The sequence below is a fragment of the Periplaneta americana genome, chromosome 4, assembly GCF_040183065.1.
Source record: "Periplaneta americana isolate PAMFEO1 chromosome 4, P.americana_PAMFEO1_priV1, whole genome shotgun sequence".
In the NCBI taxonomy this organism is placed as follows: domain Eukaryota; kingdom Metazoa; phylum Arthropoda; class Insecta; order Blattodea; family Blattidae; genus Periplaneta; species Periplaneta americana.
In genome coordinates, this window is record NC_091120.1 from 119,231,582 (window position 1) to 119,254,584 (window position 23,003).

The 23,003-nt window shown below is 35.1% G+C and overlaps 1 protein-coding gene across 4 annotated transcripts in view; it reads right to left on the reverse strand.

Moving 5' to 3' along the window:
- The window catches only part of Nup98-96 (nuclear pore complex protein Nup98-96), a 431,225-nt gene that overhangs the window by 286,973 nt on the left and 121,249 nt on the right, over positions 1 to 23,003 (reverse strand). For 3 of the 4 annotated variants that reach the window (XM_069823885.1, XM_069823884.1, XM_069823887.1), the window contains exons 5-6: positions 19,222 to 19,566; positions 18,315 to 18,491 (exon numbers count right to left, since the gene is read on the reverse strand). In XM_069823885.1, the coding sequence (XP_069679986.1) occupies positions 18,315 to 18,491; positions 19,222 to 19,566 (522 nt within the window). The remainder of the gene's footprint in view (positions 1 to 18,314; positions 18,492 to 19,221; positions 19,567 to 23,003) is intronic. The other variant, XM_069823886.1, reaches the window with a different exon arrangement.

Below are 23,003 nucleotides of genomic sequence, written 5' to 3' on the forward strand. Positions count from 1 at the left end.
GAAAGATATGTATACATTTAATTGTGATGGGATTATAGTAAAAGTGGAAGACTGTGCATGCATTGAGGCTGCAGCCAAGGCACGTGACATTGCCTTGATTATAAACAGCAGTCAGACTTCATAATGCAACACGGGAGTACATGTGAAAATAATATTTTATGTGAAGTCAGTGTTTCAAGTTGTCACTAGTGTAATCTGTATCTGTAGATGACTACGCAGGAGGCATATTATTTTTGTAGCATAATTAACATTCTCAGAACTAATATATTTCTATATTGGCTTCAAGAGTTAGAACCAACACTTATCTACCTGTGTTAGTGTTGGTATAATAAAATGTAACATCTTTATTGGAATTTACAACAGCAATAATAGTTCTTATCAGTACTAGTTGTTTGTTTACTTAGTTACCACATATTCAATTATATAAATCAAGATGTATGTTTATCAAGATTCTGAAAGTGAAATTTTGTAGTGTGACATGCTTTATTAATAACTTAGTGCATTAATGATATCTTCAATTTATTTGTGAGCAATTTACGTTTGTTTATTACCAGCCATGTAACTTATACTAATGAATAACAGTCAAAATACCTAACGTTGTGAATATTGTGGTGAACTCTTCAAATGTGTAACCATTCATGTGAGTAAAGCGCACCCTGATGTTCATGCAAGGTCATTATATCTTAATATGATGTGAACAAAGCAACTAACCAGTTGAAGGAACATTCCTATGCATCTATTCCTGGGAGAGAGGAAAATGGAAATGATCTTTGGGATACCGAGTCACAGTCTTCACACACAAGTCCACCAAATGGTAAATCTCAAGGTATTGTAGATTTTGAAAATAAGTTTATGGATGTTATTAATAACGGTGACATGGAGGAATTTTAGAAAATCGTAGTTGATTTCACTGAATATCTGGCAAATGCTATTAACAACTTGCCAGGTCCTAGACATCCTACAGTATGTTGTTATAACAAATGTAAAGCCCATAAGGAAACAGACCATATTTCCCACTTATCTACGAAAAATCCTGGTAGATTAGCTGCAAGAAAACGAAAACAACATAAAGAACAATATCAATATAAAGTGGCTCAGTTTCAGTATTTTAATCAATGGCGTAAAGTAGTGAGAAACATAATGAGGATATTCAGATATCTGAACATGATATACGAGGGTGGACCCAAAAGTAACCGGAACCGAACTGTTGCGCGTGTATGCTTTGTAGTTACGAGTTGCGCTGTTAGGTGGTGTTAGTTTGGGGTCTCCCGCGACCATTAGTGAGCTGGCGTCAGTCTGAGTCAATTGGTTTGTTTGTGGTGCTGTGTTGTTTGCGTTCCTGTTTCAACCGTTTAGCGATTAGTGAGTGGCCGACCACAAGAAACAAAGAGTGTGTGTGAAATTTTGTTTTCTGTTAGGGAAAACTGCAGCCGAGATGGTTGGGATGCTTCGGCAAGCCTTTGATGATGATGCTTTGGGGAAATCACAGATCTACGAGTGGTTTTTCCGTTTCAAATCTGGCAAAATGTCAACTGAAGACATGCCATGCTCTAGGCGTCCTTCGACAGGAAGAAATGACGAAAACATTGCCAAAATCAAACGTGCAATTGATGAAGATTTTCGAAAGACCATTGACGAAGTTTCTGAGCAAACGAACCTGTCATGAGCACGGTCCAGCGAATTTTAACTGAAGATTTGCACATGAGACGGGTGTCTGCAAAATTTGTTCCTCGCTTGCTCACAGATGACCAAACAGAAAACCGCGTGAGAGTTTGCTGCGACTTGAAGAGTGAAGTGCAGAACGATCCAAATTTTCTTAAAAGAATTGTGACTGGGGATGAGTCTTGGTGCTATGGGTAGGATCCAGAATCAAAGCAAGCATCGAGCCAGTGGAAAACACCAAATTCACCACGACCCAAGAAAGCACGTCAAGTGCGATCCAATGTGAAAACAATGTTGACTTCTTTTTTTTATGTGAATGACATTGTCCACAAAGAGTTCGTTCTGCCAGGACAAACAGTGAACCAACAATAATTCTATTTGGATGTGTTACGAAGATTACGAGAGTGTGCAACAAAAACGGCCCGAAATGCGGAGAAATGGGAACTGGTTGCTTCACCACGACAATGCTCCAGCCCACACAGCTCCGACAGTTTTTGACAAATGACAACATGGTGCTTGTGCCACATCCATCTTACTCACCCAATCTGGCTCCGTCGGACTTTTTTTTGTTTCCACAGATGAAGAAATGTCTGAAAGGAAAGCGATGTGGATGACGTCAAAGAAAACATGCTAACGGCTTTGAACAGTATCCTGCCTCAAGAGTTCCAGCACTGTTTTCAGCAGTGGCAAAAGTGTTGGGACAAGTGCATTAATGCACATGGACAATAATTTGAAGGGGACTAAAATACTGTGAATGTAGAGTTAAAAAAAAAAGAAAAAAAAAATTCGGTTATTTTTGGGTCCCCCTCATAAACATGGCAGTCTCAAAAACTAAAGTTGACACATCTTCTGGTCTGTAATCATGAGAACAATCAAGGAACCAAATACAAGTAAAGTACTTTGCTTACTAGCTAATGCTGTGTTGAAGTTTAAAAGATGTCTTCATGTTCTTAAGACAGCTAAGACAATTTTACTATTTAAAGGTGTGAAGACCAGTTGATGAACTGGAGGCCAATATCAATATTTTCAGTAATGAGAAGAATAATAGAGAAGGTTCTTGATAAACATCTCTGAAATTACGTTAACTTGTCAAATCACCAATGGGGGTTTATATCTATACCTGGCACTCATATAAATTCATCAGTTATCAACGGGTGTCTTCAGGATGCAAAATTAGAGAAGAAGAACTGTTACATAGCTTTCCTTTATATAAGTAAAGCCTACGATAATATAGGACATGACGATTTAAAACAATCTCTCTACCATACAGATATGCCAAACAATCTCAGAGACTTAATTATTAATTTAATGAAAGTTAACATTATCAAAATAGAAACAGGCTTAAATAAAAGTGATGACATACACCTTAATAAAGGGTAGCTCAGGGTTCTCCTTTATCCCTGGTTCTCTCTAACTTGGCTATTGATAATATTCTCAAAAAATTAACTGAACCTGAAATAGCCCAAGAATACAGTTACCAGTTACCTCCTACTGTTATCCTGTCTCATTTCTTGCCTTTGACGATGATTTGGCCCTCATTAGTAAGAAGCTTGACTCAGTTTCTATATTAATGGATTTGACAATTCAAAATTTATCAAAAATTGGTTTGAATATTAACCCTAAAAAATGTAGCCACATTAACATTAAAAAATGGTAATCTCAGCCAAGACACTATCACTTTGAATTGTGGAAATACAATTAATTCTATTGGACCAGGTGAAATCGTCAAATATTTGGGAATTACCGTACATTTTCTGCAGAAATTGTATTTGATCAACCAAGTATTATTCGAACTTTTGGTAAAGATATTGACAAGTTAATCAGCACTAATTTACTGAAACCTGATCAAAAACTGAATATTATGAATCAGTACATATGGCTAAGATCATTTATGTACTTCACAGTACACCATTGAATAAAATTCCAAAATCTTTCTTATATGATATTCATAAAATTGACCTGACAGGTGGTAAGAAAATTATGGGTTTACCACACGATTGTCCGAATTACATGCTATGTGCTCCGAAGAATCTTCGTGGCCTTGGTTTATTTAATGCTGAATGGGAAGTACAAGTCCAACACTACAACATTGCAAGAAGTCTTCTAAAAATAAATGACGAACGAATTTCTGCAGGAATCTTGAAACTGAAAAACAAGAAGCTCTTTCACAATTAAACATTCCCAACAATGCAGAAGCACATTTGATGACAGGACGAAATTTAAGATCTGAGTTACGGTGGAGGTCGTTTAATAATTCGTGTCATCTTTTACACAAAGATAAAGGAGTGGTGACTTACAGTGAAGATCCAAAAAAAAAAAACAACTCTTGGATTAGTAATAGAAAAGGAATATCATCCTCAGAGTGAACCGATGTCATAAAGATGTCCACAAATATCGCAGAATACGATCTGTGCCAGGTCATTCCTTCCAAGATCAAAACTATCGCCATCCAGGATGCAGTGAAGCAGAAACCCTTGGGCATGTTTTGGGTTATTGCCCTAAAGCAGAACTACTGAGGAAAAATCGCCACCATAAAGTGAGGAGCTCCAACGCAACCCCTCTTCGGAAGAGAAAGTGGGAGGTTTACGAAGAAGAGCACTGCTTGGCTGAGAATGGGTTAACCAGAAGAGCAGACATTATAGCCATCGATCGCCGAATCAAAGAAGCCTCATTCTTGACCTCACTGTCCGTTTGGGAAGAATGATCAACAAGCCAATAACGTTAACGATGAAAAGAAGTCTATTTACAATCCATGTACTCCTCACTTCAGTGAGAGATACAAAATGAATATTAATACATCGGAAGTGAAAGGACTTCTTTTGGTACTAGGGGAACTTCATTTAAGTTAACCAAAACCATTCTCCTTTCTCTTAAATTTTCTAACAAGGACAAGTAACAAAATTTGTCTAATGGTATTGAGAGATTCATTATCAATTTTACACAATCACTTGTATAACACTACATAATACTTTACTTCATTTCATTATTCTTCATTGTACTTTCATCTCATGTTTCCCCGAAATCAAGTTGTACTTTATTTTTAAATTTATCAGTATTCTTTCCGCAAATCATATTGTATTTTATTTTCAAGTTAACCTCTGATTTGTATTCTGGATTCTAGTGATCAGCCGTAGTTGTCAGCCAGATGTCCCAAATTGTGGAATTATTATTATTATTATTATTATTATTATTATTATTATTATTATTATTATTATTATTATAATATTGCCTTAACATTTGGATGTGTTGTTCTCCTATGCAATGACATCTTCATCAGCATGAGTAATTATTGAGCTGTGTAAGGATGTAAAAATAATTATTAATATTATCATCAAAGAATCAGAGGCTCTGACATAAAATATTTTTGTTTCCCAACTGATAAAATACTGAATGCGAAATGGAAACACTTTTGCAAAAGGAAGGACAAAATTACGAAATCAAGTAGATCCTTTTACAAATTCATCATTATTATTAGAGAGAATAGAAGATTATCATCATCATCATCATCATCATCATCATCATCATCATCATCATCATCATCATCATCATCATGCATATACAGTAGTGTGTTAATTGGGAGGCCAAAGGGAAAAAGATCTTTGAAGAGGTCGAGACATAGATGGGAGGATAATATTAAAATGGATTTGAGGATGGTGGGATATGATGGTAGGGACTGGATTAATCTTGCTCAGGATAGGAACCGATGGCGGGCTTATTTAAGGGCAGCAATGAAACTCCGGGTTTTCTAAAAGCCATTTTGTAAGTAATTATCATTTCATCATTACTACTTCATTATCATTATCATGATTATTATTATTATTATTATTATTATTATTATTATTATTATTAATTTACTTACAAATAGCTTTTAAGGAACCCGAAGGTTCATTGCCACCCTCACATAAGCTCGCCATCGGTCCCTATCCTGTGCAAGATCAATCCAGTCTCTATCATCATGTCCCACCTCCTTCAAATCCATTTTAATATTAGCCTCCCATCTACGTCTCGGCCTCCCCAAAGGTCTTTTTCCCTCTGGTCTCCCAGCTAACACACTCTATGTATTTCTGGATTCACCCATATGTGCCACATGCCCCGCCCATTTCAAACGTTTGGATTTAATGTTCCTAATTATGTCAGGTGAAGAATACAATGCATGCAGTTCTGCATTGTGTAACTTTCTCCATTCTCCTGTAACTTCATCCCTCTTAGCCCCAAATATTTTCCTGAGAACCTTATTCTCAAACATCCTTAATCTCTGTTCCTCTCTCAAAGTGAGAGGTCCAAGTTTCACAACCATACAGAACAACCGCTTATATAACTGTTTTATAAATTCTAACTTTCACATTTTTTGACAGCAGACTAGATGACAAAAGCTCCTGAACTGAATAATAACACGCATTTCTCATATTTATTCTGAATTTAATTTCCTCTAGAGTATCATTTATATTTGTAACTGTTGCTCCAAGATATTTGAATTTTTCCACCTCTTCGAAGAATAAATCTCCAATTTTTATGTTTCCATTTCGTACAATATTCTGGTCATGAGACATAACCATATACTTTGTCTTTTCGGAATTTACTTCCAAACCTATCTCTTTACTAGCCTCAAGTAAAATTTCCGTGTTTCCATAATCGTTTGTGCATTTTCTCCTAAGATATTCACGTCATCCACATAGACAATAAGCGGATGTAATCCCTTCAATTCCAAACCCTCTCTGTTATCCTGAACTTTCCTAATGGCATATTCTAGAGCAAAGTTAAAAAGTAAAGGTGACAGTGCATCTCCTTGCTTTAGCCTGCAGTGAATTGGAAAAGGATCAGATAGAAACTCTGCTGTAAGTTTCACTGAGACACATTTTAATTAATCAAATTAGTTTCTTGGGAATACCAAATTCAAGAAGATAAAACTTCTCTCTTAACAGAGTCATATGCCTTTTTTAAATTTATGAATAACTGATGTACTATACCTTTATACTCCCATTTTTTTCTCCAATATCTGATGAATAGAAAAAATCTTATCAATAGTCGATCTATTACACCTAAAACTTCACTGATGATTCCCAATAATTTCATCTACATATGGAGTTAATCTTCTCAAAAGAATATTGGACAAAATTTTGTACAACATCAACAAAAGTTATATTCCTCGAAAGTTACCACAAGTAAAGTTAGTCTTGTCCCCCTTCTTAAAAATAGGTACAATTATGGACTCTTTCCATTGTTCTGGTACAATTTCCTTTTCCCAAATAGCAAATACAAGTTTATAAATTTTGCTAGATAATGCGCTTCCACCCTATTATTATTATTATTATTATTATTATAATACTATTACTATTATTATTATTATTATTACTGTCATCATCATCAATATAACCATTAAGGCTTCCCCAAACAGACGCGATACGGAATGTGTTACGATAGTGTTACGATTTTGCGATAAATGTTTTCATTGCGTTCAGTGTTTGTGTTCACACACACGCGATTATCGCAATATGCGTTATTATCGCAGCAAGTAGAACGTGACGATTTTGCGATCTATTCTCCCGGAGGTGTAGATCGCGAGAACGCCACGCGTTTATTTTGATGCTGGGTTGAAGTGTGTCTGTCATGGATTCATCTTCAGGGGAGGAGGAGCTTCTGCTTCTAGTCGTGCTAGCTGAGGATGAGGAAGAAAATCGTCGCAGACACAGGTAAGTCCATGGTAGACATGTATGGTTAAGATAAACGATATAAAAAGTATAAAGTTATGATTTGAGCTTTTTTTGCCAAGAACTTGAAAAAAATTTGTCCATTATAAACTTTTTTTTTAATTTGCTCATATCATTGCAGGAGGTTGTGGATTCACAACATAAATACCACAAGGGAAGAACAAGGCGAATTTTATACCTTAGTTCCACAATTAATTAGAGATGAAAAACGTTTTTATATATACTTCCGGATGACAATTCAGTGCTTTGACGAGATTCTGGGTAAAGTAAGGGGAGACATAACGAAGCAGCATACCGATAATCATAAAGGCACGGATTTTCCTTTATGAAATCAATCAGAAGTTCCACGTTCATTTTCAAGCAAAAGAAATCAATCTGTAAGCACAAGTGATGTACGCCTGCTAAAGGTAACTGTTCTCTGCGGCTGTGGTTGGAAAACAACAATCCGTGGATGTGTCAGCCTCTATGGCAATCTGATTGGCTGGAGACGTTACGATATCGTATATAGCGGACGCGCCAGTTTGGGTACCTCTTCGCGATAGTGCGATATTGCGTTATCGCGAAATCGTAACGCATTTCATATCGCGTCTGTTTGGGGGAGCCTTTACTATCATGATCATTGTTGTTATTATTATTATTATTATTATTATTATTATTATTGCCTTCCAACTTTAGGTATATCATATTAGAAACTTTATTAATTCTTAATTTATTATTCTCATTCCTATAAAATATAGACTAATTACTGTAAACCGTGTAGGACTATATCATATGTTAACATGCCTACAATACAATAAGGATTGTTCTGCAGCAATTTATGACTTATACACCAATGTAAAATGTAGTCTTTTATAGTTAATATTTTTTACGTTTTGTATCATCATGTCTTATAAACTCTCCTTTTTTTTATTTAACTGCTATAAAATATGGGCTAATTATTGTAAAGTGTAAACCATCTTGGCTTTATAGTCTAATTTTCTGGTATAAAATATGGGCTAATTATTGTAAAGTGTAAACCATCTTGGTCTGTATAGTCTAATTTTCTACTATATTAAAATACCATTTAATACCACCTATAGAGTAAAGTTTGCATGCATTCAAAGTTTCCATACAAATTTTATGGAACAGAAAATAAAGTAGTCATGTGGCAAGTGAGAACACTTCTTTGCTTAACTTGCTGTAACTCGGAAACCTGTAAAGATTTTGAGTACTGTAACAATCACTTTTAATAGTACAGTAGACCCTCGATTTAACAGACTAATAGAGTCTACTGTATATTATGAAACAAGTTTATAATGTTACAGTTTATTACATGAGTAAATGTTATGAAATGAACATAAAGAGTTTCATAATTTTGACAAATGCAATAACTGTATGACATAAACGTGTTTGATATGCTATTTTTTTGTACGACAGTATTATAAAACAATTAATAAAGAAATAACATTGTAATGATGGGAAGTCTGACATTACAGTCTATAAGGAAAGAGGTTCCTATGACAACAATGATATTATAGCATTAGCAAATAGTTTCATAATGTTAATTTTATGATACAAGCTATGTTTTTTTTAATAGAAGTCATAATGTTTCATATGTCAGGGTAATACTAATGCCATAATGTAGCAGAGTGGTTCCCAAAGTATGCTCCGCGGATCCCTGGGGGTCCGTCAACACTTACCAGGAGATCCACAGTTGGTAATATATATTTTGAAATAAATGACATATAATACTACCGTTTTCTCGACGTAATTGTACAGTACTATATACAACTGTACTTGTGAAAGTTAGTATATCAGCAAGAGTAGATGACTAGATCTCATCTGAGCTGGCCTTTGAGTTGTTGTAAACAACACGACTTTTTTTTTCAATTAAAATAGTCAATTCTATTAAAAATGTTTGTCTGCTTGTCGAGGGTGGCGAGTTAGTTTTTAACTGCTTGGTGTGTGTGATGTTTTTAGTTTTTTCTCTTGAGACCAACAGTGTAAGAATAATTTTTTGTAAATGTGCTTGGAGACTTAACGTCTTAATTGTAAGATAAATTTGATTGCCAGTGTTATTTAGTAGAAATAAATTTTGACATGCATTTTTAAAAAGAAACGAATTTCGTCCATTGTTGTGCACGCATCCTGCTTCTGCTACTTTTATTGTGAAGTCAGTTTCTATTCATTCAGTACGAGCATGGTGAGGTGTTAATAACCACGTGTCTTTGATTCCGAACATAATAATAATATTAATTTAATATTATGAATAATTTTAATTATCATATTACAGTGTCGTCTCAATAGATCAGTGGCTAATAAAAGACAATAAAAATGGCAGTTCTACAAATTCAGAAACCAGTTGATCACTTTGTCATGTATCACACCCCAGTGCTGCTAATTTAAAAACAGGTGAATCAACCAAAAAAACGAAAATATGATGAAACAGAGATTTAGCAAACTTTGTCACTGAATTCTTGTGTACCCTACTTCAGGAATATTCGGAAATTTCTGTATGTTCAGTAGCGAAACTCCTCCCATTTCCAACAAAATCAAAATTCTGTCATCGCCTGAATGCCACATCAAATATGAGAATTCAACTTTCTTCTATCTTCCCCAACTTGAAGAAATTTCTGAGACGAGGAAACAACACCATTCTTCACATCAGTAATTTGAAGGTATTTTTTTTTATAATTGTACACGCAGTTTATAAACACTTCTGCATGTTTATGAACTCATGGCTATTCATGGTAATTAATGTAATTGTAGACATATTGTTGATGCTAAATATGTATAGAATATAAATATGGAGGTACATTAAATTTATATCTATATTAACCTAGCGATTAAATTAAATTAATGTGAAGATCCATGAATCTCTTTTGAGTCGAAAGAGATCCGCTATCAAAAAAGTTTGGGAACCACTGATGTACCATATTACGCAGATTTTAACTATTGATAAAGACTGTTTATAATGCTGGTGTACAAAAAAAAGTAATTTCCATTCTTTTTCAACATTTCTCTCACTTCACTACCCATCTAAGTGAGAAAGTTTGTCCCTTACCAACTTCTGAAGATGTCTATTCTGAACAGATCATATCATATTTTTTTTCTCACTTTTCAAAGAAGATTTTAATTTCGAATTTTTATTCTATGCTTTCCTTAGACATTGAGCTATCAATTAAAAAAATTACAGCGCAATTGATTGACTATCACAGAACTACAACATGATTTTATATATATATATATATTTTTTTTTTTTTTATAGGAGTAGGAAATATCACGTATACCACATATTTCCTAGTGTTCCTGTAATCAAGGTAACGTCAATGCACAGAATTGCACAAAAGTACGGTAAGAATGGCTCTCATGGATTTATTTCACAGGCAGATATACTGATACACAGTAGCAGGGCACTGGTACACATTACTTTTCAACACAGTCACCATGTTTGTGCAAACACTTGTTCTTATGGTAGAACAAGACATTGATACTGAAGCCATTGTCATGACAGCTTGCTGAACGGCCATACTGGTGTTGAATCACTTATCATCAGGTGCTTCTTAAATGATCCGAAGAGATGGAAATAACTGAGTGCTATGTCGAGGCTGTAGGGAGGAAGTGGTCTGGCATTGTCGTGCAGCAACACAATGCCTATTGAGAGACGTCCAGGTCATTTTCTGCAAACTGACTCCCGCAAACACTCCAGTGTGTGACAATAACTGGCAGCATTCATGTTACTCCCCTGGTGAAGAAATCAACCAGAAGCACACCCTTGTGATCCCAAAGATCATCACCATAACTTTCTTCATGGTTCGAAATTTCTTGCAAGGTGGGGACAATACGTGTTTCCATGATGCTGATGTATGCTTTGTCTCCAGTGTCACATGAATGATGCACCCACGTTTCATTCCCTGTAAGAATAAGGTGCAGGAACAGCACCCCTTCCTCATGAAACTGCATCAAGTGCATGAGAGACAATCCCATCATAGTGGCTTTACCATCTTCTGTGAGTTGCCTTCTGTGAGACATTTGCAGTAGGTAATTTCCAGAAAACAACCTAGACTTTCAACAGGCGTTGTGTTGCTTCACAACAATGCCAGATCACATGCAGCCAACAACACAAGTGAATTGTTATGGCACTTCTGGTGGAGGTACTCGACAATCCTTCCTACAGCCCCGACATGGCATTCAGTTATTTCCTACAGCCCCGACATGGCACTCAGTGATTTCTATCCCTTCAGAATCATTGAAGAAGCACCTGAGTGGTAAGTGATTCAACACCAGTACAGCCGTTCAGCAAGCTGTCATGACAATGGTTTCAAGGACTTGATGCAGATTTCTTCTATGCCAGTATCAATGTCTTGGTCTACTGTTGGAAAAAGTGTTTTCACAAGTATGGTGACTGTGTTGAAAAGTAATGCATACCAGTGCCCTGCTACTATGTATCAGTATATCTGCCTGTGAAATAATTGTCCATGAGGTACATTCTTACCTTACTTTTTGAAACACCCTAGTATAATGAAATTCTGCTTGTTCACATTTTCTTTTCGCATGACGTGAATAATCCAAAATAGATTCCTGAAATCATATTAGTCAGACCTCAAAATCTACAAAACTTACAATTTACCAAAATGCCAATGTCGCATGTGAAAGGTAAACGTGACATGTACTCCCAGTAACTATGATTCATGCTGAGAAATAAAATAAGACACTACAAATGAAACACAAGTGATTCAGATGGTGTATCAATGTTCCAATAAAAGAGAAACAGAGCACAGTGCTGATGTCCAGCAATGATAGTAGTGGTATTTTAATTAAGAACTCTTTCAACTGTATAGATTATTCAGTTTTGTTATTCAATATGGGAGAGCAACGGTTGAACAATTTTTCCAGACTTCTTTCAACCTACGACAAAAGACCTATAGCTTTACTTTTCTCCTGGAGGAAGTCATGCTCAAGACTTTATTGCCATTTAAAATTCATCATCCCCTGGCCAGGTTTGACTCCACGAATCTCTAATCAAATAGCATCGTATGAAACTAATAATTATCCATATAAATAACTTAAACCAATTTTCTGCATCACAGATGTCTCATTACAATAGCACAGCAAAACCTGTCTATGACTGAGCAAGATGGTTCCATACAAAATTTTCCATCTTGACAGGTTTCCTTCTTAAAAAGGATTGCTTAAATTATCATATAATTTAAAGAACAAAAAGGACAACTTCAGCCACACTTAAATATGAATTTTTATGGTTAATAAATATTCAGAAGACATAAAAGAACTCTTCTCATCCTGATGCTTAATATATCTTATTTTCATGATGTGAATGGATATATCACCTTGTTTTACTTCCTTCGTAACTTTATTTAAAATAAAATTAACAGACTGCACATTTAAAATCAGCACCTAACTACACTTCAGTACACCACCTTAAATAAAATTATACCAAGTATGGGATAAATGTGCATTTGCACAATGTCTTCTCTATAGTTGTGCAATTAACTTAATTTTCCGTCTTATTCAGGCAATAACCAATTGATGGTTCTTTAAAACAATTTCGTTTTCACGTTACAGAAGTTTTTGGCTTATAAAAGTTGTTTTCATGTATAAAACCATTCCACTTTGGGATTTTCTTTCCGTATTGACAGGGTTTCTTATAAAGGTTCCAACATAGACAGATTTTACTGTATTATGATGTATTTATCACCCAAATTTACAAATGACTATCAATTATATATCTTTAGATATATAGATCCAGAAAAAAACTTGGTATGTTACTTCAGCTACACTTATTTCATTCTCTCTAACAATCATTTCATTTTTCCATAGAATGTTATGTTTTATTTAACGATGCTCACAACTGCAGAGGTTATATCAGCGTCGCCGGATGTGCCGGAATTTTGTCCCACAGGAGTTCTTTTACATGCCAGTAAATCTACTGACATGAGCCTGCCACATTAAAGCACACTTAAATGCCATCGACCTGGCCCGGAATCGAACCCGCAACCTTGGGCATAGAAGGCCAGCGCTATACTAACTCGCCAAACAGGTCGACTTTTCCATAGATCTTACATACAAAATATATAATGCATAGTAAGTAGATTAATTCAGTTTACAAGTAAAAACGATTCATCAGTTGAGAAGATATGAATATGGAGAGATTTTGTTAATCTTGTTCCTCTCTTGGTCCTTCAGAGTTTGAAGATAATTAGGAAGTGCATTGAACTCTTTTTTATAACATTTCAGACTAACAGAGGGTAAGATGGAGATTTGATTTGTGTCTTGTATTAAAATTATGAATGTTCTGATTAGTACTAAAAGTAGGCCTATCTTGATTTGTAACATAAAATATCATCAGGAAAGAATGTATTCACAAGTTACGTTCAGGGTATTTAAATTTTGAAAAATATCTCCACACAAAGTCTTTTTATGCACTGTCATCATTCTTAGGGCTTCATTTGATAAAACAAAATTATGTTTAGTTTCAGACGAGCTAGGCCAGAATACTAATCCATAAACTTGTCACACTACCCCATTATCTCCTGGTTAAGTTGCCTCATGAATGATGCCTTATTGATGTCACTTATGAGGATCCAAGGTGTCTTCGGACAATTGACTAAACAACAACAATTTCATTACAGAATCGAAGTATGCAAAACATACAAATTTAAGGGTGTTTATATTCGCAACAGAAGATAAAGAAATTAATGCATAACAGGCAGAGCTCAATTTAGGTGTCAATCAATCAATCAATCAATCAATCAATCAATCGATCAATCAATCAATCAATCAATCTTCCATCATTCCTGCGTGGAACATAGAGCTCTCAGAAAGCTTCTCCATCTGACTATTCCTGGTCAACTCCTTGATCTCACTCCCTGTCTTCCCCATCATTTTTGCTTCTGTGAGAACAGTTCCTTTCTATGTTATCTTGGGTCTGCCAATTCCTCTGCTGCCCTGCGGATTCCAATCCAATGCCTTCCTGGCGGATTCATCTGGAGGTCGGCGAAGTGTATGTCCCAGCCATCCCCACTTCTTATGCCAAATTTCAAGTTCAACTGGTTTTTGTTTAGTTTTTAACCATAGGTTTTCGTTGGATATCTGGACCAGTCAGAATATTTTTAATGTTTCTCAAACATCTATTAATAAAAACTTGTCAATTTAGGTGTAATAAATTCTATTTCTGAGGCTGCCTGGAAAACCCCATCTTAAGTCGGTAGACATAATTAGGACAAAAATATCGATTTCGAGTTAGATTTTTTCATGAACTACATATAAAATACAGCTCCAAGGATGTCAACAATGTCGAAATATGTTATATTAGTGTCCAATTTTGTAAGTTCAACTTATAATGCAATTTACTCAAAATGCCCATTTTAAAAGTAAAGTTTTTAGAATTCAATAAAAAATGTATTTTTTGTCGTAGAAACATAATTTTTTGTTTTAAATGTTCAGCATTTTCTCCTCTTTCCAATACAGTAAAAAAAAAAACAGAAAATTGATATTTGCTGACATAAGGTGGGGTTTCACAGGCAGCCACACATTGCTGTTTTCTAATTCAAGTGATTACCCAATTCCAAATCAAGAAACTTTGTATGTATAGATGCTTAGAGACCAATTCCATTTAATATAATACTCTGGAGAAAACTGAGCACTATGAGTTACTTACTTACAAATGGCTTTTAAGGAACCCGCAGGTTCATTGCCGCCTCACATAAGCCCGCCATCGTCCCTATCCTGTGCAAGATTAATCCAGTCTCTATCATCATATCCCACTCCTTCAAATCCATTTTAATATTATCCTCCCATCTACGTCTCAGACTCCCAAAAGGTCTTTTTCCCTCCGGTCTCCCAACTAACACTCTACATGCATTTCTGGATTCGCCCATATGTGCTAAATGTCCTGCCCATTTCAAACATCTGGACTATGAGTACTAAATTTAAAATACAAACATTAAGTGATAGTTTTGGCCATGTTGAAAATGGTAACACGTGAAAGAGAATCACCACCAGGATCACTACCGTCGATTGGAAACCACCACTAGATGAAAGTACAGTTGCTTCATGTAATTCAAATGAGAGTTATAACGTGACTTCTTATGCAGTAACTAGGTGGCAGCATAATGAAATTAATAAAAGTTGTTGCTATCAAAGCCTGTAAGGCTGAAGAATCTGTTATATGTATATGTGATGTGGGGTGACAGTTTATTTGCATTAAATCAATCAAATATTCATCAGCATTAACACTGTATTAGAAATGTTTACAAACTGATAGTACTCTTTACTTGATATAATCACACTTGTATTAATTGCAAATAAGATTACCCTGGGATAAATTATTTATGGTTGAGGCTAAATCATTAATACAAACTATAAACAATAATACCTAGAACTGATTGCTGGGGAACACTATGTTTAATATTCCTGAATTTCGAGTGGGTAACTTTGTTTTTGACTATTTGCTAGACTGATTTCTACTTTTTGTTTTCTGTTTGGTAAGATGTAAACCAACCCAAGATCTGACCTTTAATACCAAAGAACCTTTTTTTTTTTTTTATTTTTTACAGTCAAATGTTTAGTTTCCTCCATGTAATTTCTAATTTAAAGAATTCAGTACTCCATCCATCAAACTAAAAGCTGCATAATATTTGGATGGAAGAGCAAATTGCCAAAGTTATGAAATTTTCAAACGTTTTATAATTCAAATTGAAAAAGAACTGCTCCTGTGCTAACTTCACACATGTAAAATGATGTTTGCAACAGTTATAAGGAATAGACATCAATCAAATAGAAATGTCTGCATCTCATGAAGCAAATTGTGTCTGTCAAGTACTGTATGACAATCTATATCTGTACAACTTTCAGATCTACTATTTTATTTTGTTATATACATACATATACGTTAATAAACATGTGCAACCCTGCATTTTATAGCATGTCCATGAAATTGCAGTATCTGTTTCTGAAAGATTTTATCGCAAAGTTAGATATGAAATTTATACAGCTACCTCCTTAATTCAAAATAGGTAATTCTGCATTTTTGACTACCGAAGAAAGTTAGCACCAGTTGGTAGTAGATACTTTCTCCATTTGAAAATGCTAATGAAGTATGCTCCTATTAGTAAACATTAACATAACAAATTAATAACGTTGTGTGTTCATTTATTCTTAAGTATTTAAGGTGTTTAGTGTATTCTGTAATAATACCTGTCCGAAATACTGGCATCATTTTGCAGTACATTTATTACACTGCTGGCGTAGAATCTATGAGGAAGAAATATATGGAATATTTCGGGGTTTCCACATTAAAACAAAATCATTAAGTAACATACATATTGTAAGACACAAACCCACAAACCACTATTACCTACATGCATTTATCACCTGATCCAGTATGACAGGCACACTACATGCAAAACACCTAACAGTAACATTAGATCTGGAAATACTGCAGGATCAAAACTACAGCATACCTCGAAGTAATATTCAAGAACAAAACTTTTCAGATGATATGACAGGTACAATCTTGTTCTCCTCAAGTCAACATCTACACTATCAAAACAAGTGGTGCTATCATTTGTTTTAGTTGTGGGCCTCATTGCGGCGGTGGCAGCGTCGTCGTCGTCGTCGTCGTCGTCGTCGTCGTCGTCGTCATCATCATCATCATCATCATCCTGTCAAGTACTAGTCCCAAAAGAACTGTTACAGCCTGAAAAAGCGATTTCCTTGCCATCTTTTCATAGGTCGACCAAGTGACCGTTTCCCATTTGGACGATACGGATCCTGGATGAAACCATTCTTGAGACATGTTCCTTCCAGTTTAACTGATATCTGGAGATATAGTCCAGTATTGATGATACATTAATTTCTTGAAGGATATCTTCATTTTTCTTTTGATCCCATTTAGTGTAGCCAGCTGTTTGGCGCATGAATCTCATCTCAAGCTGTTAGTCTGCTTTCATCTTTTGTCCTTACAGACCACGCTTCACTCTCATAATATAAGATTGGTCGAGCTATTATTTGATAAAGACGAGTACGAGTTGATTTTTGTACTAATGAAGGTTTTAAAACTCTATTAATGATGCCCATTGATTTGTTGAATTTTACAATTTTCTCTGATAAATCCAAATTTTCAACAAAAGAAAGTTTATATCCTAAATAATTAAACCCATTAACTCTTTTCAAAATTGTGTTATTTAAACAAATTTTGCTTGGTATTGGGTATTTACCACAAGGCCATTATTTTTGTTTTGTTAATGGATATTTCCATTGAATATTTCTGAGCTATTAAATTTAAATTATGTACTGACCATTGCAAATCATCTTCAGATGTTGCTAGTAAAACAAGATCTGCAAACGTTATTACATCTAATTTTAAATTTTTGTTAATAGTGATATATCCGTGTTTTGTTTCTCTAAAATCGTTCACAATGGCATTCATATAAACGTTAAAAAGCAAAGAAGAGAGGCCACAACGTTGTCTGACTCCTGCATTTATTTCCGTCCAATGAGTTATTTTTTCTTTTATTTTTACTGCAATAAGGTTTGATTTATAAAGGTTGTAAATATTGTATATGATCTACTTTGGGATCTGATCCTTTGCCAAAATTTCGAATAACAAATTTCTGTTCACTTTATCAATAATCACATAATAACTAATCAAAATACGAAGCAAATACACTAGATGTCACTAGTAGTCGTGTTAGTCATTTGTTTGAAGGCACAATTGGATTATAGTTGAGCTCTAGGATTACAGTTGCATAGTTTCACGGTACGGACTTTAATGTATTTTATTAACCATTTCAAACACAGATATGTAACTAGTCAGAACATTTAGATCTAAGAGAAATCCCGCACTAAAACTATAGTGATGTAAGTATGGGAAGTGAGAAAATTCTTAATCCTCAATGATAACCTTACAACAAAGGAACAAGTTCAATGTACATCACAACATACTTCCAAAAGGTTTCGGCTGTGCATTCACTCCAAAGGGATTGGCTGTTGTTGGTGTGTTGAATGAGAAAACTGAACCACCTGTAGTGGTTGTCATCGTTCCAAAACCTGACTTCCCAAAGAGCCCACCACTTTGTTGATTGGTAGAACCAAACACACCACCAGCATTGGATCCAAATCCTGCAATGTTGACACAGCAAAACCTTGCAGTAATAGATTTTTATAATATGCTACTTAAGATTTATCTTATTCAAATATGAAGTTGTTAAGTGTTAATACATTTAAAATGCATTCACATAGCTAAGTTCTTACAAAATAAATATTAACTACAAAATAATATGTACACTGACAAATTTAACTTCCAATGATGAAATTTCTGGCTTATAAAGTGTTAGGCTAAAAAAATGTAACACAATGTAATTTACAGAAATAAATACTTATACTAAATTAACAAATAAATAATACAAAACTTATCCTCAAAACTTAGCAATGCAAATTCAGGCAATTCATTCAGCAAACCAACTCTGTACTTAAACTTCCTATGCGAAATGTACAGAATATAATTATAATTTTCAAATTATATTTCAATATACCAGTTTTAATTAAGATTAGGAAGGTAATTTGCTTATCAAGTTAAAATGCAGCCAAACTAGAAATGATTCCTATTGAGGTTTGCAAAAGATTTTCATTACATTTCAATTTTGTAGTTAAGAAAACACCACTTCATGCACAGAAATTAAAGACAGAAAAATTTCAGTGTAGAAATTGTATCCCATGAAGGAAACAAAGCACTACTTACTTCATAATCAGTACAAAAATCAACCTCAGAACTGTCACCTACAGTAGGAATATGTTATATTTTCTAAATAAAGCACCTGTAAAGAAGAAAAGAGGATACAGATTGCCTTACCCATTGAAGTTCCTCCACCAAAAAGAGGTTTGCTGTCAGTGAAAATTCCTCCTGTGCCTGTACTAGTACTAGCTCCTGTACCAAAGAGAGATCCTCCTGTAGATGTTCCAAATAACCCAGTTTGTTGTGGTGCTTGCTGTGGCCCCTTGCGATTTGCAGCATAATCCTCAAGACGTAATTCTTCTAGTGACTTCGATTCATACTCCTTCATGCAGGTTATGCAATGATGTCGAGTGCTGATTGTTTGAGTGACACCATTCTTTACCATAGTATCTGTTCCTGTTACTGGAGTAAACTTAATTGGAGTCCCAACAGCTGCTGCTGTTGTATTACTTGCTCCAAAGCCTATAACATAATTCACAAGAAAAGAATGAAATAGAAAAAAATAAAAGCAATAGTACCAAATCACCAATTTTTTTAATGCATCACTATTATTATCATCATCATCTACACTTTATGGACACGTAAATATTGCCTGTTCCGGCTTTACAAATCTGTTCACTTTTTCCTTGGTCTTGCTTGATCAGTATGTCCTCTTGGTCTATATTGTAGTGTTTGGTTTGATATTCTCTCATCATTCATTCTCAGTACACATTAATAATTATTAATGTAATATATTTGTCAATTGGTCTCTTTTAACTTGAGGAAAAATCACTCTCATACCTACCCAAAGGACATAGGGGTTAAGAGTTTTGTCTGAACTTGTAATCTAGCAATATTTTAGAGTACAGATTCAGAGACCAATCTGTGTGCTTGGCGCACATCATAGATGTCACATCCCTGCAACATCACTAGCAGGATTGCTTGAATTGAAAATGTTGGTCGTGAGTTAGCTTACCTATTACATGTTGGTCTGTCCTGAAGAAAGGCAATGCTTATATTCAGCACACTACCTGCTTGCAGCCCCCTTGTCCCTCCATGCATTGTAATAGTCATGCAATGGCAGTCAATAGCAGAGATTGCTCCCAGTATCTATACAATTTATATACGTGGGTTGGAACTTTAATAGTGGCAACACTGCTGTGGAAGCGAAACAAGACGGAATTAATTATTCTCACTTCTACCATATGTAGAAATGGACTTTCCCTTCCACCTCAAAGGCCATGCGCTGTGGTAAGAAGAAAATAGTCCTGTGTGAATTACCGATCTGAACTGTTGGGTTTTCATCACATTCACAAAACAGGAAAAGCGAAGTTGGATGAAATTCAATGTGCCCGCTATAGCACAGCAAGGCAATGTCATGAAGGTCTTGTTGAGGCATGTGAGGAAACTGCGTTACCATACAGAACAGTGGCGAGATGGGTTAGAGCTTTCAATGACGAACATGAAAGCGTGGCAGACGTGACTTCACTGGATCACCCTCGTGTGAGTGACAAGCAAGTGCAGGCTGTTGCCGCAGTGTTAAACACAGATCGAAGTTAGATGACATGTGAGTTAAATCAAGAGATATGATTATCGCATACAACTGTGCTGCATACTCTAAAAAAATCGTCTGAGAATGAGAAAAATTACATCACAGTAAGTTCCCACAGTTTGCCGGAAGAGCAGCGATGGATATAATACAACGCTGCTCAAACTCACTTATACTTATGGTCGTGATGAAGACACTTTCTTACATCATATTATTGCGCTTGATGAGACATGGAATGGGCAGATAGTACGAACCTCAACTTAAGCACCAATCCAAGGAGTGGCGTCATTATGATCACCATGCAAAACAAAAGTTCGTCATACTCCTACTAATGTGGAAGTTATGGTGATTCTTGTGTACGAATGTAATGGCGTCATCCTAACACATACTGTACTGCAAGGACAGACTGTTGATGCACAATATTTCCGTCATTTTTGGAGCATAACCTGAGACCAGAGTTGCGAAGAAAATGGCAACACTTTTTGCAGAACCCTCCCATCATTTTGCAGGATAATGCTCGAGCACACGTGGCACACCCTGTAGCTGATCTGTACCATCACTGGGTTTGGGACGTGTTTTTCCATCCATCATATTCATTGGACATAAGCTCCTGTGATTATGATTTGATCCCAGAGATGAAGGAACCACTTCATGGCATTCGATTCTGGACTGTTCCCAAGATTCTGCAGGAAGTAAATCACTACATCAGAAAAATCAACACAGATGCTGCTACAGGGATACTACGACTTTCACATCGCTGGCAATGAGTTGTAGACAATATTGGTGATTACATTAAGGATTGCAGAAGTTTCACACAGATATCACTTTTGTATTAGTAATAAACAGGGAAAGGATTTATATGTAAATACATATTTACTTATAAAGCTAATATAATTTATATTTTGCATTATCTTTATGTTTCACAATGTGTAGGGTTGAAAAATCCTACTTTTATTTTCCATATTTTTCCATATTTTAGAGTTTAGTACATATTTTCGTTAATTTCCATATATTTTCCATATTTCATATAAAACAGTCCATATTATATTAGGTTTAACAATAAAACAAAACAAAATTCCATTAACTTTTAAAAATACATTTCAACAATAGAGATTTAAACACATGTTCAGTAATCCCTTTAACATCAGAGTTATTTGAAAATTAGCAGTCCTATCAACAATGGGAAAGTAAGTTACAAAACTGTATTAATTTAATTTAAAATTTTTAACAGACTTCAGTTGTGCAGCTCAACAGTTAAATGCCAGTCAGAGTACACATAGGTTCAGTTTTGTAAATCATACTATAAAGACGGTAAATATGCCAAAAGTACGTCATTCAGTCAATTTAAAATCAAAACTAACAAGTTACATTTCAGAATTTAAAGAAGATGGTTTATCAACTGACAATAAAATATTATTTTGTAATTTGTGTCAGTGTGCAGTATCATCTACACAAAAGTTCCTGGTGCAACAACACATTACAACTAGTAAACATCAGGCCAACAAACAACTAAATTCCAAGCAGAGACAATTGTTTTTAACACAACCAACAACATCGAATGTAAGATCTGAGTTTAACATCGACCTGTGCCGTTCTCTCATCTCTGCTGATATTCCTCTCTACAAACTAAAGAATAAGGTCTTCAGGGAATTCCTTGAAAAATATACTCAACATACAATCCCGGATGAGTCAACACTTAGGAAGACGTATGCTCCATCCATCTACGATGAGACAATACAGAAGATAAGAGATGAAATTAAAGATAGTTCAATTTGGGTTTCCATTGATGAGACTCCCGACAAAGAAGGTAGACTTGTTGGTAATGTAGTTATCGGTTTGTTAAGTGAACAATATTCTGAACGAATTCTTTTACATTGTGATGTTCTAGAAAAGTACAATAACAAAACTATAGTTAAACTGTTCAACGAAGCTATGGGTATCCTGTGGCCAAAGGGTATTATGTACGATAATGTGTTATTCTTTATTAGCGATGCTGCCCCTTATATGGTCAAAGCTGGACAAGCATTATCTGTTGTATATCCTAAATTGACTCATTTTACTTGTGTGGCGCATGCATTTCATCGTGTGGCAGAAGTGGTCAGAGACAATTTCCCTAAAGTAGATTTGTTGATTTCATCAGTGAAAAAAGTATTTCTCAAAGCTCCCAGTAGAGTTAACGTGTTGAAAGAAATGTACCCTGAAATTCCATTGCCACCAAAGCCAATTTTAACTAGATGGGGTACATGGCTAGAAGCAGTTGAATATTATGCCGAACATATAGACTCTATTAACAATGTTCTCCTTGCATTGGACTCTGAAGATGCAGTCTCAATTGATACTGCGAAAACAGTTACCTGTGACATAAGTGTGA